The 13,625-nt window shown below is 35.0% G+C and overlaps 1 protein-coding gene across 2 annotated transcripts in view; it reads left to right on the forward strand.

The window, feature by feature from the left end:
- The window catches only part of LOC145660539 (uncharacterized), a 151,051-nt gene extending 137,985 nt beyond the window's left edge, over positions 1–13,066 (forward strand). For both annotated transcript variants that reach the window (XM_081725731.1, XM_081725732.1), the window contains 2 exons: positions 1,808–1,963; positions 12,761–13,066. In XM_081725731.1, the coding sequence (XP_081581857.1) occupies positions 1,808–1,963; positions 12,761–13,030 (426 nt within the window). In that variant the 3' untranslated portion in view covers positions 13,031–13,066. The remainder of the gene's footprint in view (positions 1–1,807; positions 1,964–12,760) is intronic.
- The last annotated feature ends 559 nt before the right edge of the window (positions 13,067–13,625 follow it).

Genomic DNA, 13,625 nt, shown 5'->3' on the forward strand with positions numbered 1-13,625 from the left:
AATACATTTTTAACAAAAAAAAAAAAAAAAAATTAAAGAAATAATTTCATTAGCCCTTTCGGATCCAGGTGGCCTAAGTGGCACACACGGGTGTGTCACTTTTTAATGCGCTCCTGTATGAATACTAATTAAGATATCGGGATATTTTTTTGGCCAAATATGGTTGGACCATAGTTTATCATATTAGTTTCATTTTCTTCCGGGTGACGACTTTCCGTCTCAAATTTCAGTCCAAAGTCAAAAATTCGAGAATTTTCGAATTTCGATTTTCCTTTTTTTTTAAATTATAGCAAAAATAAACTGGGAGAAGGCGGTTTCAGCCTCTAATCAGAGTTACTTTGCACCGGTCCGAAGTAACCCCTTAAATAGGAAATTATTACTACTGGTACCTCCTACCTTCTAATTTTAGTTAAATTTCCTATTTAGGTAGAGGCCGGAATGGATTTTTTTTTTGTTGGAAAATAAATTACGAAGAGTGGCAGATCCAGAAAAGTAGTCAGAAAGGCTTCCCTTTTTTAGAAATCACTGGATGTTTTGGGGGCTTGAAGCTTATATGTATATGAATGAGTATTTTTTAAAAAAGAAATCCTGCTATTTGGGTGGGCTTCAGCCTAAAGGACCAAATTCCGTAAATCCTCCACTGATAACGGTTGGGACGATATTCTTGGACATAAAGAGTAATCAAGGAAATCAGTTCACAGGGAATTTTTTTGTCTTTTCCTGTGTTGCCATTTTTGTGAGACATGCGCTAAACTATCGGAATGTGATTCCTGTGCAAATATCGGTAATTCATACTAAGTACCGATACCTATCATTCTAACATCAATATTTGTAGATTGAATGTAGTTTTATGTAGGAAGTGAAATGTATTTTTACTGAAGGGAAAACATTGCACAGAAACAATATGTTCGTATGTTGAACCTACTTTTTTGTATGCGGTGCAAAGTTTCCTCATCCATGGGGCTACTTCGCAGCAAAGTTTATATTTCAATGACCATGGTCATACTGAATGTTTCAATACTTCAATTTTAAAACTTTTCGTTGGAGTGATTCCTATCATCTTCTAATACTGATCTCTAAATGATTAAACTGCGATTCAAGTACCCAAAGCCATGCATGCACTAAAATGTTAATTGATTATGACTTGTCTTTATATACTGTATTACCCAAGGTGACCAGAATTTTCACTCGCGAAAATGGGACGCATACGAATCGGCTGTGGAAGGGGGGGGGGGTATCTGACTTCGAGATTGCATTTTGGTACTCAGCAGTGTTCTCAATTTACAAAATACACAACTAAGAGTGATAACAACCCGTTCCTACCTTTACGTGTACCACACAATAAATAATGGTTCCCTATTGCAACTTCTACCCAACAATTCTTTTAACTAGTTGAACACTCAGAATTTCCACTCAATTCCCACTTGAACCACGAACACTCAATTCCCATTTGAAAATTCAGAAGTTCTAGACACGGCTGAACCTTGGCAACCAGTGTTGGTACGGAAGAGAGTAGAATTTGCATTGACGATTTATATTTTGAATAATAATTACGGGACACCTAGATCATTTTTACTTAAAAACGGGACATTTAGGCGTCCCGTTCGAGAATCAGAAAAAAACGGGACAACGGTTGAAAAAAAGGGACTGTCCCGTCTAAAACGGGACGTCTGGTCACCTTGGTATTACCACAACTACTTTATCTAATTTTGGATGTTACATGAAAATAGAATTTCTTTTCTGTTATTCTAATATTAATATAATTCATAAATAATTTTAAAACTATTGTTATTCGCTTATTTTGCAGATTATGAAAGGCTATTTCAATAATCCACAAGCAACAGCCGAAACAATTGATAAAGATGGGTGGCTGCACTCAGGCGATTTAGCGTACTTCAACGAAAACAACGATGTATACATCATTGACAGGCTAAAAGAACTCATTAAAGTAAAGGGTTTTCAGGTAAGCCTTAACTGCTTCTGAAAATTTTATAAGTAGTGTTATGTAATGTTATTTTCAGTTGGTTGCGAAATACAATGTCATTTCCAAACATCTTGGCCAGACCATTTGATTGGAAAACTGTATAAATGTTAATACTAATGGTTATAGGCCCAAAGCATTGATATGTGTCTGTGTTTACTCAATAGGCTCTACCATTTCCCTTATTGGAATTACTTCCTTCTTCATTTTTCTTTCTTTTCCCTTTTTTTAACGGGAACATGATTAAGTGCATGGGCGGGCTTATAGGGACAAAGGGGGCATTGCCCCACCCAACTTTTTACAAAAAATAAAATATTCCGCCTCTAAGATAATAGAAATTAAAATGCCACGGTTGTTTTGAGGGGGTTTGTCCCCCCAGGTCTGCACTAGAATTGCACAAAAAACGTACGTTAAATCAGTTTAGGAAAACCTGTTGCAGGAAGTCGTTGTAGCTAATTTGCAAAACTAATTCTACCAATGAATTTATTTGCAGATCCTTTCTCTTAAACATGTATCATTATGGCCCTCTTCTTGTTAAAAGGAGAGAGAGAGATTAAAGTTATTTCCAAAATTGTAGATATCAACTTAGGAGTCGATGTTGAGTCCAATAAAGTTTTCCTCAGCTTATATTGGCTATTTCTATTCTAAAAGTATCCATAGGACTTATAAAACAGTTCAAACTTTTGTAATACCCTGTATATTATTTAACTTCACTTAGTAGAACTTGAATTGTTTAACTCAAAATCCCCAATACATCTTAAAACTGTTTTATATATATATATATATCTTAGGGATGGCCAATTCCGGAATTTTTACTTTCCGGAATCCGGAAAGTAAAATCGGAAAATTCCGGAATTCGGAAAAATTCCGGATTTCGGAAAAAATCCGGAATTCAGAAAAAATCCGGAATTCGGAAAAATTCCGGAATTCGGAAAAATTCCGGATTTCGGAAAAAATCCGGAATTCAGAAAAATTCCGGAATTCGGAAAAATTCCGGATTTCAAAAAAATTCCGGAATTCTGAAAAATTCCGGATTTCGGAAAAAACCCGGAATTCAGAAAAAATCCGGAATTCGGAAAAATTCCGGATTTCGGAAAAATTCCGGATTTCGGAAAAAATCCGGAATTCAGAAAAAATCCAGAATTCGGAAAAATTCCGGAATTCGGAAAAAATCCGGAATTCAGAAAAAATCCGGAATTCGGAAAAATTCCGGAATTCGGAAAATTTATTTTTTTCTTTTTGTAATCCTAATAATTTTGTTCAAATGCAAACGAACAAATTTCCTTTTTGTAATCCTAAGAATGTATGATGCAAGTTAAGCTGAAACTTACATCCTAAAGTATACACTACTCAATCGTTAATGAGATGTAGTCCAAAAGTACGATGTACTCCTAATATTTAATTTTTGTTTTACTGTAATATTGTCCAGAGGTAAGACATATATCACACTGAGATAAACAACTTGACATAATGAAGATGTTATCATACGTAGTTTTCCAGAAAATCGTGAGAAACGATTTTTTATGAAGTTAAAATATGCGTCGCTTGTTGCCAGTGTGATGCAATTGATAACTTTTATGCTGGAATAGTCTTATTATTATTATTATTATTATTATTATTATTATTATTATTATTATTATTATTATTATTATTATTAATCGTTTATGTACTGTAAAAGAAAAATATGAACCTTTAAGTAGTAGATTTTATCTGTTGTTTTTTGATATCTTCTAACAGTAATAACAAATTGCTTGTAAATACGCAATGATTATCAAGGACAATGGCATATTAATGTAAGGACTACTCTGCAGATTAGCAATAAACAATAAACAATAACAGATAAACAATAGTCCCAAAAAAAAAGTAACTAACTTGGGCACGTCAGAATGTTCGCGAGAATATAGGGACGCATTGAGACTAGCAAAAAACGTGGTGTTATTATTACTCAAAGGGCCGTACGATGGAGGCATTAACGTTAATGTTAATGGCACCAATGAGCACTTACTTGCTCTAACGGTTAACCTCATTTTTGAGATGATTCTTAGAAGTGGGCGTGTTGGCATGCAGTTGGAGTACTAACGATTTGCGTCACTATCGAACACTAACGTAGCACTAGCGACGTTTAAAGTCGAAATTGGAGTCTGACATAAGTGGCTTGTCAACTTCACGGACATTATATTTTCCTTGAATGCGAGAATTTTGCGCCCGGGAAATTTGCGCCCTACCACAAAAATAGGAAAAAATGCGCTCGCAATATATTTGCACTGGGATGTTTGCGCCCTACCCCAAAAAGAGGGGAAAATGCGCCGGCTATATATTTGCACTGGGATGTTAGCGTCCTACAATTCAACTTATTATTGTATTGTGTAAAGTAACTTCCACTCGCACTTGAACTAGGCTTGTCTCTCATCGTCTCAGTGAGTTACTCCATCCGTTATAATATTCCGAACAAATGAAAAAAATACAATTTTAGTTCACTAAAGGGCAATCCATACAAATACAATTTTTCATTATACTACAAAATTTACAATAAACGTATAAATGACTGATATATAATTATTTATTAATATAATCAAAGAGTATAATTTAATCTACAAAAGGCTGTTTGGCTCTACCCAGATATCTCTGTTCACAATCCTTGCGAGTTGTTTGGCTTTTCAGAACACAAAATATAGAAAAGAAAATGTAAAGTGAATGTAAAATCAGTTCAGTAATATTATCAAGAAAACTATTTACAGTGTGTTTACTTGCTGGAATTACACTTCAAACACACAATTGCGTTCAGTCGTTCTTTCAGGAAAAATGTTCCGGGGGGCACATTTAGTATTCCGGAGGGGGGTCACTGCTGGTACTATTCTATTTATTATTATATTATAGACGTATTATTTTGGTCTCCTCCGAGGGGGCACTCTGAGAGCTCTGGGGAGGCCCGTGTTCCCCCAAAATCATCTCTGGAAGAAGCAGTGATTGCGTTGATCCGTTGTGTTCTTTTGGCTTATATTGAAGTTTATTCTCCCCTTATATAGCCACAATGAAAATAAATCACAAATGGCATGGTTGTGAGGGGAGGATTGTTTATGTTGTAATGTCAGCCCCTCCGAGGAAATGCGTAAGCTCCAATAGGTTCTTTTATTTCGCAGGGCTCAAACTTCCCGGTGGAGGTACATCGCAGACGCAATTTTCCCTGTTCTTGAGGTAGGGCGCAAATTTCCCAGACGCAAAATTCTCGACACAGTTCGAATGACCTCGGAAGACGATATCTTTTTCAATACTTTTTTAATATTCTTTTACTCGAGATTTCTTCATAGCTTCTTATTAAAATACTTACTAATATATCCTCATTTTATTGTCCTAACCAATCAATATGGTTATGTTGTCAGTAAAATATTTAGATTGATCGAGCCTCTGGTGTGTAACCACAGTATTTCATATCATGCCCCCATTAGAAATCTTGGCTAAACGAACCAATATATGTTGCCAATAAAATAGTTTAGAATGATTGAGCCCCTGGTAAATAACCACAGTATTTCGTGACAGACCCCCCCCTCCTTCCTATTACCATATTCTAGCTACGTGCCTGGCTCAGCTAATTCTCTACATTCTTTACCAAGCACACATTTTCTAAAGCGGAAAATGCTCTCTAAATACCTAAGCTCATTATTTTCAGCAGATGCACAAACTGGGTAACATTCTATCTACATGAATGTTATATATGTCGATTACTGGAAACCGCTTCTCGCTATCTATTACCATATTTACTATATAATGATTAACGTTAAAACCGGAAATGGTGGTTTGTACCGCTTCCGGTTTGAATATTACATTCATCAGGGAACTCGATTCTTAACTATTGACTCTGTACATCATGGCCAAAATTGATTGGTAATCCATCAGATAGTTCTTGAGACTGTTTGTTTCACTGACGGACAGAATGAATATATGGCTATAGAGTTTTGATAAACTAAATTCGTTAATGAGTGATGATGGAACAAATATAAGAAAGGTAGGCCTTCCACCGGGAAAATTTTCAAACACAAAATTAGCCATTGAAAACCCACATGTCCTGGGTTAGAATACCATAGATGAAAACTCTACCACTGAGTCATCAATCACCCGCTTATTAGTTTTATTAATTATTATATTAATATAAATTAATGAATGCCTGCTTATGTTAATTATTGAACAATTACATTGTATACTTCGTAAAGTCAAAAATTATAAATTTGTATTTACTGTACATACAGTGAGCGCAGAAAGTGTTCGTACACCTATGCTATTGAAACGAGAATGCCTGCGAAAAAGAAACAGAAAATTTAAGAAGTGTAATAACACACACAATATGAATAATGAAAACTAAGCTTTATGAATATATCAATAAAGAACCACAAAGACAAGTTTAATGGTCAGAAAGTAAATAAATTCCGTAGAAAATGTATAGAGTAGACGCAAAAAGTGATCGTACACCTGACGTACGAATACGAAACAAAGATACCACAACTGGGGTTCACTAGTATTCACCTGAGTATACACCTCTGTATAGCATGACGAGTAACAGAATGAGTTTAGTTGTGAATAGGAGTGAAAAAACTGCACGGTGGGCTGTCGAAATGGGAAGCAACCGAACAGAAACAAATGAGGAGACAAGAAAAGTAATTATTAAAGTGCATAAGAAGGGTAAGTCTTTGAGAAAGATAGCAAACCTCAGGGGCAGATCCAGAGGGGGGCTATCGGGGCCATCGTCCCCCCCCCACAAGAGGAAACTTTCTTATTTTATATATAAATAAACCCATCCATAACAAGTTTGGAGCTCTTAAAAGTAGCAGTATTACTGCCGACCGCCCCTTCCCCAGAAGTCCGTCCTGGATCCGCCCCTGTATAGAGTAGCCACAATCGAGTATTTTCCGCTGTATGTTTGGAGTCGTTGTCTTGCTGAACAATAAATTGTTTTCAAGAACCATCTTCTGCGCACTAGTATGGAGATATTCCTTTAATATGTTAATATACACTTTGTGGATCATCACTCCATCGATAAGGTGGAGACGACCCACTCATGAGGCACTCATACAACCCCAGACGAGCACGGACCCTCCTCCGTGTCTTACTTTAGGGACGAGATTTTGAGGATTCATCTCTGTATTCACCTTGCGCCATACCATACGCCTCCCATTGGACTCGATAAAATTAAATTTACTTTCGTCCGAAAATATGACCCTATTCCAGAAAGAAGCCTGATCCCTTATCTTTATACTCTTTTTCAAACTTTAGTCTCTTTATACGATTTGTCTTGTTCACCCAGAACATTTTCCTGGCTATCCGACCATGATACCCTGCAAATATTCCGCACTGTACTGGCTGATACTTTAACACCGCGTGTTTCCAGATCCGTTGCCAATTGCACAGCACTACTTTTTGGAACCTTTTTTCTTTCCCTAATAATGTAACGTTTAACTTGTTCACTCAACACTCTTGGTCTTCCAGTTCTTTTTATTATTATTATTATTATTATTATTATTATTATTATTATTATTATTATTATTATTATTATTATTATTATTATTATTATTATGGTTTCGCACAGTGATAGAAACATTATACATCGCAATTATTGTTTGTACTGTTGAACGAGGCCTGTCTGCAAGGTTTGCCAGGGGCGGATCCAGGACGGACTTCTGGGGGGGGGGCGGTCGGCGGTAATACTGCTACTTTTAAGAGCTCCAAACTTGTTATGGATGGGTTTATTTATATATAAAATAAGAGTTTCCTCTTGTGGGGGGGCGATCGCCCCGATCGCCCCCCTCTGGATCCGCCCCTGACTCTATAATACTTTGAAACAGCTTCGCACACCACCCCAATCCCCAGACATGAACCCCATAGAACATCTATGATCTCTTCTGGAGACAAGAATCAGAAGGCACAGCTTGTCTACTAAAGAAGGCCTAAGAAAAGCTATTCAAGAAGAATGGGACATAATCAGTCCCGAAGCTACAGAACTACGAACTACTACAGGTGAAATCAATGCCACGAAGACTACAGACAATCATTAACGCACAGGGTAATCCCACAAAATATTAAATAACGTAATATACTTTATAAGCATTAATTCAATCATAAGTGTACGGTGACTTTTTGCGTTTACAAAAAAGGAATTCTCTCTTTTCTTCTGAACAAAACAGTGATTGTCTTTGTTTGCCCTTTCTCTTGTATATAGAAATAAAATGTATGAATGTGTAGTCTTAATTCTGGTTATATATATATTTTCCACCTCCCATTCTCATGCTAGCTGTTTTCAATATAAAGTATGCACGGTGTACGAACACTTTCTGCGCTCACTGTAGGTATGTTGACAATAAGCGAATGTTATTAGAATATTTGTTGAGATTTATTTTCCTTCACTGCCTTTCGCCTCGTTAAAAAGTAGTTTGCAGTGCTTTGGAGCAGCTGCAGGTGAGAACGCGATAATGTTTGAGACATACCGGCGACTTTTTTGTGTGTGAAAATAAGACCTTTCTCATAAAGTAGTAAATAACTGCAGTAGCAATTGTCTACGTAAATGATAAAGACATATCCAACTACAAGAAATTAATACAGTATATATAGCCTATTCATTATTGTGTTTCTCTTTTAACAGCTACTAGCTAAGGATGGCCAATTCCAGAATTTTTACTTTCCGGAATCCGGAAAGTAAAATCGGAAAAATTCCGGATCTCGGAAAAATTCCGATTTTTTTCTAAATTCCGGATTTTTTCCGAATGTCGGAATTTTTCCGAAATCCGGAATTTTTTCGAATTCCGGATTTTTTCTGAATTCCGGAATTTTTCCGAAATCCGGAATTTTTCTGAATTCCGGAATTTTTCCGAAATCCGGAATTTTTCTGAATTCCGGAATTTTTCCGAAATCCGGATTTTTTCTGAATTCCGGAATTTTTCCGAATTCCGGAATTTTTCCGAAATCCGGAATTTTTCCGAATTCCGGAATTTTTCTGAATTCCGGAATTTTCCGAAATCCGGAATTTTTCTGAATTCCGGAATTTTTCCGAAATCCGGAATTTTTCTGAATTCCGGAATTTTTCCGAATTCCGGAATTTTTCTGAATTCCGGAATTTTTCCGAAATCCGGAATTTTTCCGAATTCCGGAAAGTAAATTTTCCGATTCCGGAAAACAAAATTTCCGGAATCCGGATTCCGGAAAATTTTGGCCATCCCTAATATATATATATATATATTCCTTGTTTCCGTGATTCCTTGTTTCGTATATATGCATTATATACTGTAGATATAAGCATCAATGTGTTACCTCTTTTTATCTATTTATTCATTTGTAATGTATTCAAATATGACTGCAATGAAGAGAAAGTAAGTATTCTCCTCTGAGGATTATTTAATTTTCCTTTCCCTATCAATGAAACTTACAGTTGTTTCGTTCCTAAAAGTAACTTGAAATTTCTATGGAAAATGTTTAACAATTGCTAACAATGAAATTTATTAAGCTAAGTATAGCATTATTTGGCAGTTCAGAAAAATATACATAATACTTTTGCATTTTTCGAAAACAGAATTTTAAAATAAAAATGTTCTTTTCCTGTATAATTGTTCCTAATACTTATTACGGGTAGCTCAGATTGTTTTATATGTGGTCAATTTCTAGAGCTTTACTTGTGCTTCTTCAATTGATTTTGCTTAAAAGAGCGCAAGGGGGCGGGTGAACCCGGTGGCCAGCTTTGCTCCCCCAGACATGCTGTATTATAATATAGATAACATATTAATATAATGTTATCCTTTTCGGTATACACAAATACAGTTGCCCCACAAAAACTTTTTTGTCCCTTTGTCCACTACCCACAGAAATTAAAGCTGGCGTCGTCACTGTTTTGAGGATTCACTTTTTGTAAATAAACGATAATAATAATAACGAAGAAAGGGTCCATCCGGTTTCAATGAAGTGAACAGATTGGAGGAGATGGCTGCAATTCAATTCAAACGTAGAAGAAACTATGTAGATTCTATATTCTAAAAGCAGATTGTCCAAAAATGGATGGAACATATTCAAAAAGCACGAAACATTAACATTAATGTCAATGGAAAATCAATGAAAAACAAGTAATTCCTCTCAAAAAACATAAAAGGGAGATGGCTGAAATTCAGCAGAAATATAGAACTGACTATGTAGATTCTACATTCAAAGAAGAAATTGCTCTAAAATTGATGGAACATAGTAAAAAAATCACAAAATATGAACATTAAAGTCAATGGAAGGTCACTGAAAAATATGAAGTCGTCCACATACCTTAAAAACTATAATATGGACTGGCTAATTGAAAGTGTATTGCAAAGATATAATGAAGAACTTAAAAACCATGTATGGCACGTAAGGTAAATATGGACAGAACATTGTCAAAAGTCAAGTTGTTTGAGTAAAATCAATAAAAATGATATAGTATATGCATCTTCTTCGAATTATCCTTGGTGCACCACGCGAAGGGTACGTGCTTGAAATATCTCACATCTAGATTTGGAATCTCCGAACTCGATTTAGCACGCATCGTGACTTTCGACCTGATCACGTGACAGTCTGGTTCTTATGGTAAACCGTATAGGCTCTTTATTGAACAAAAAGAATGACTTCTGTTTCATCTTTAACAAAGGAAATGTTTCTTCATGACAGTGTATTGAAGAATGAAACAATGTCCAAATGAAGGGCCTTGAGAAAGTATGAGTTACTTGGTTTAGCGCCCTGTTCAGCAGCGAAGCTATATAAGACGTGAACCTACTGATTAACATGATATCCAAATCACATTACCTCCTGCCGGGTATCGAAAATGTGCCCATCCTTTCAGGGGGCGCGTGCGATAGCAACGAGGGAGTTCTGAAGAAACTATGTAAAAGGTTTGTAAGCTGGGAAACTAACGAAAGGATATTGCATAGGAAATAAGTTACACAGAGAAAATAAATATACATGTATTGACTAAAACTATCAGTTAGTTATTCCAAGAGACAGTGTCTGTAGAACTTAACGACTAAATTAATATAATAAGAAGACTTTTTTACTGTGGACTCAAGGAGAGATGTCCATACTTGGGACTCGGGCTTAATTGGCCTCAGTCACCATAATGAATGCTAGCTCGTGTAGCACGAGTCCAGTAAATTAATAGTAAGCCTAAATCTGAGTATGAGGTTTAGGTAGAGTCCACTGAATTTGTATCAGACTTATAACTATTAAAACAAAAATAAATAAATAAATAAATAAATACAATTAAATAATCAGTACAAAATTTTGTTATTTTTTAAGACTTAATCGTCGAAATTTCCCAAGATTTAACTTTTAATTGATAATCGTAAAAAATCGTAACGATCCTTACTTTTTTCTCGAACAAAAGGTATTTTGTTTTAACTCAATGATGGTAATTCACGTAATATTTCGTTGCTAAGAATGTATGTAGGTAACGTAAGAATTATGCTTGTTTCTACATAGTGAGTTGCTTTAAAAATATACACTTTGTAGAATATATATATATATATATATATATATATATATATATATATATATATATATATATATATATATTAAAGAAAAATATGTATATGGTGGAAGTACACTGAACTTCCTAAGGTTCATTATGAGACCTCCTCTGATTGATTTTGTGAAATTGAAATTATCATTATTAGAGATGATTATGTGTACCTCTTTGTTATGACAGACATTTTATTGTACTCTTATCACTGATATAAAACTACATAATTCTTATTGATAGTTTTTTGATATTTTAATTTTAGGCATTCTTATTATTATCAGTTTTCTTTGAAAACATTAACTTCCCATATTTTATCCATATTAATTTTGTAATTAAATTGTAATATTAATTTTCACAAATCAAGATAATTCTCGTTGATCAGTAGTGGGCGTTGTATTTTTAATTCTAATCGATGAATTTTGAAGTTAACTATTACTTTTATCGATATTAGTGATGATATGAAATGCGAACATGAAATAAAAGCAAGGATGAGGATGACGAAAGAAGCCTTTACGAAGAAGAGAAGTCTGTTTTGTGGACCTTCAATCAAGAGTTGAAAAAAAAAGCTCATAAAATGCTTCATGTGAAGTGTTGTACTATATAGAAAGGAAACGTGGACATTATGCAAAAATGATTAAAAACGTCTGGAAGCTTTTGAAATGTGGATGTGGAGAAGAATGGAGAGAGAAAAACAAATGAGAGGGTCTTAGAAATGGTGGGGGAGAAAAAAAAACAATTTTAGATATTATTGAGAAGAGGAGAAGAAACTTATTGGAACATTGGCTAAGAGGGAAGTTATCATGAGGGACTATTAGAAGATATGGTAGCAGGAAAGAGAGGGAGAGAGTAAAGAAGGCTACAATTAATAGACGATATCAAAACAGAAATATTGTACGTGAAGACAAACAGGTTAGCGGAAAACTGTGGAGCATGGAAGCTTCTCAGTTGCTTAAAGTCACTTGCCAATAATGACAGAATACCTATGATGATGATTATGATGATTTATTGACATTAATTTTTAGTTTAATTAATTATTTTTCCATAGCCTTAGTTTTTATTTTTGAGATTTTCGTTATTTTTTTTTTAAACTATGATTTGTACCACCCAATATCCGGATGCAATATTCGTAATAAATACTTACGTCCAAATAAACAGATGGGTTACTTACTGTTTGATGGTTCTTCTCTTTTTCTATTTGGAGTGAGATGTATGTCCTCATTAGCCATAAAAATAAATAAATAAATAAATAACTGTGTATCTTTACTTTATAGGTGCCACCAGCAGAACTGGAGGAGCTCCTGAAGTCTCATCCCGGAGTAGGTGATGTGGCTGTAGTAGGGATCCCGGACGAAAGATCGGGAGAAGTGCCGAGAGCTTTTATAGTACCTAAGCAGGACAAGCTTTCTGAGAAGGAAATTCAAAGATTTGTTGATGAAAAAGTTGCTCCTTACAAAAGACTGGCTGGGGGTGTTGTATTTGTAGACAGTATACCTAAATCACCATCAGGGAAAATATTACGACGATTGTTACGAGAATCTTGATGTAATATATTAATAAAAACTTTTTTTTATTTTTAATATATTTTTCTTTATTTATAACTATTTCCTCTCAAAGAACAAAGTTGATCAATTTCCAAATTTTATATACTTTAATCTTCGACACAATACTCTATGATGTGAATGACAGGAGTAATAATAATCATTTTTGTAGTACAGAGGAGTCTGTTCAAAAAGACACACAGACAGATACGAGAACTATGGAAAAATTAGCTTAATATCATATGCAGTTGAAATTATATTGAAAATATTGAATGGATATACCAGATTATTTAGAACTAGTAAAAAATTAGAGAAGCAGTTTGGGTTTAGGAGAGAAATGAACAAAAGTGTTTCTGTGATTTACTAATGTGTGGTTAAAGAACGCTGGCGTCTTACAGTTGGACAGAACACGTGGTGTGTTGGAGGCGCTATTGCCAAAGGCTCTGCAGCAATAGAGACAGCACCTCTCGCGACAAACGTAGAACGCTTAACAAGTCATAATTCTATAATCGTAATAACATGACGGGATGATTTGTAACGTCAGCATTCAACTATTGGCAACAGTGCGGTCAGTGACTTTGGTTGCCTAGAAGCAGCA

Source organism: Thermobia domestica, chromosome 9 (genome assembly GCF_964235325.1).
Source record: "Thermobia domestica chromosome 9, izTheDome1.hap1.1, whole genome shotgun sequence".
Classification (NCBI taxonomy): Eukaryota; Metazoa; Arthropoda; class Insecta; order Zygentoma; family Lepismatidae; genus Thermobia; species Thermobia domestica.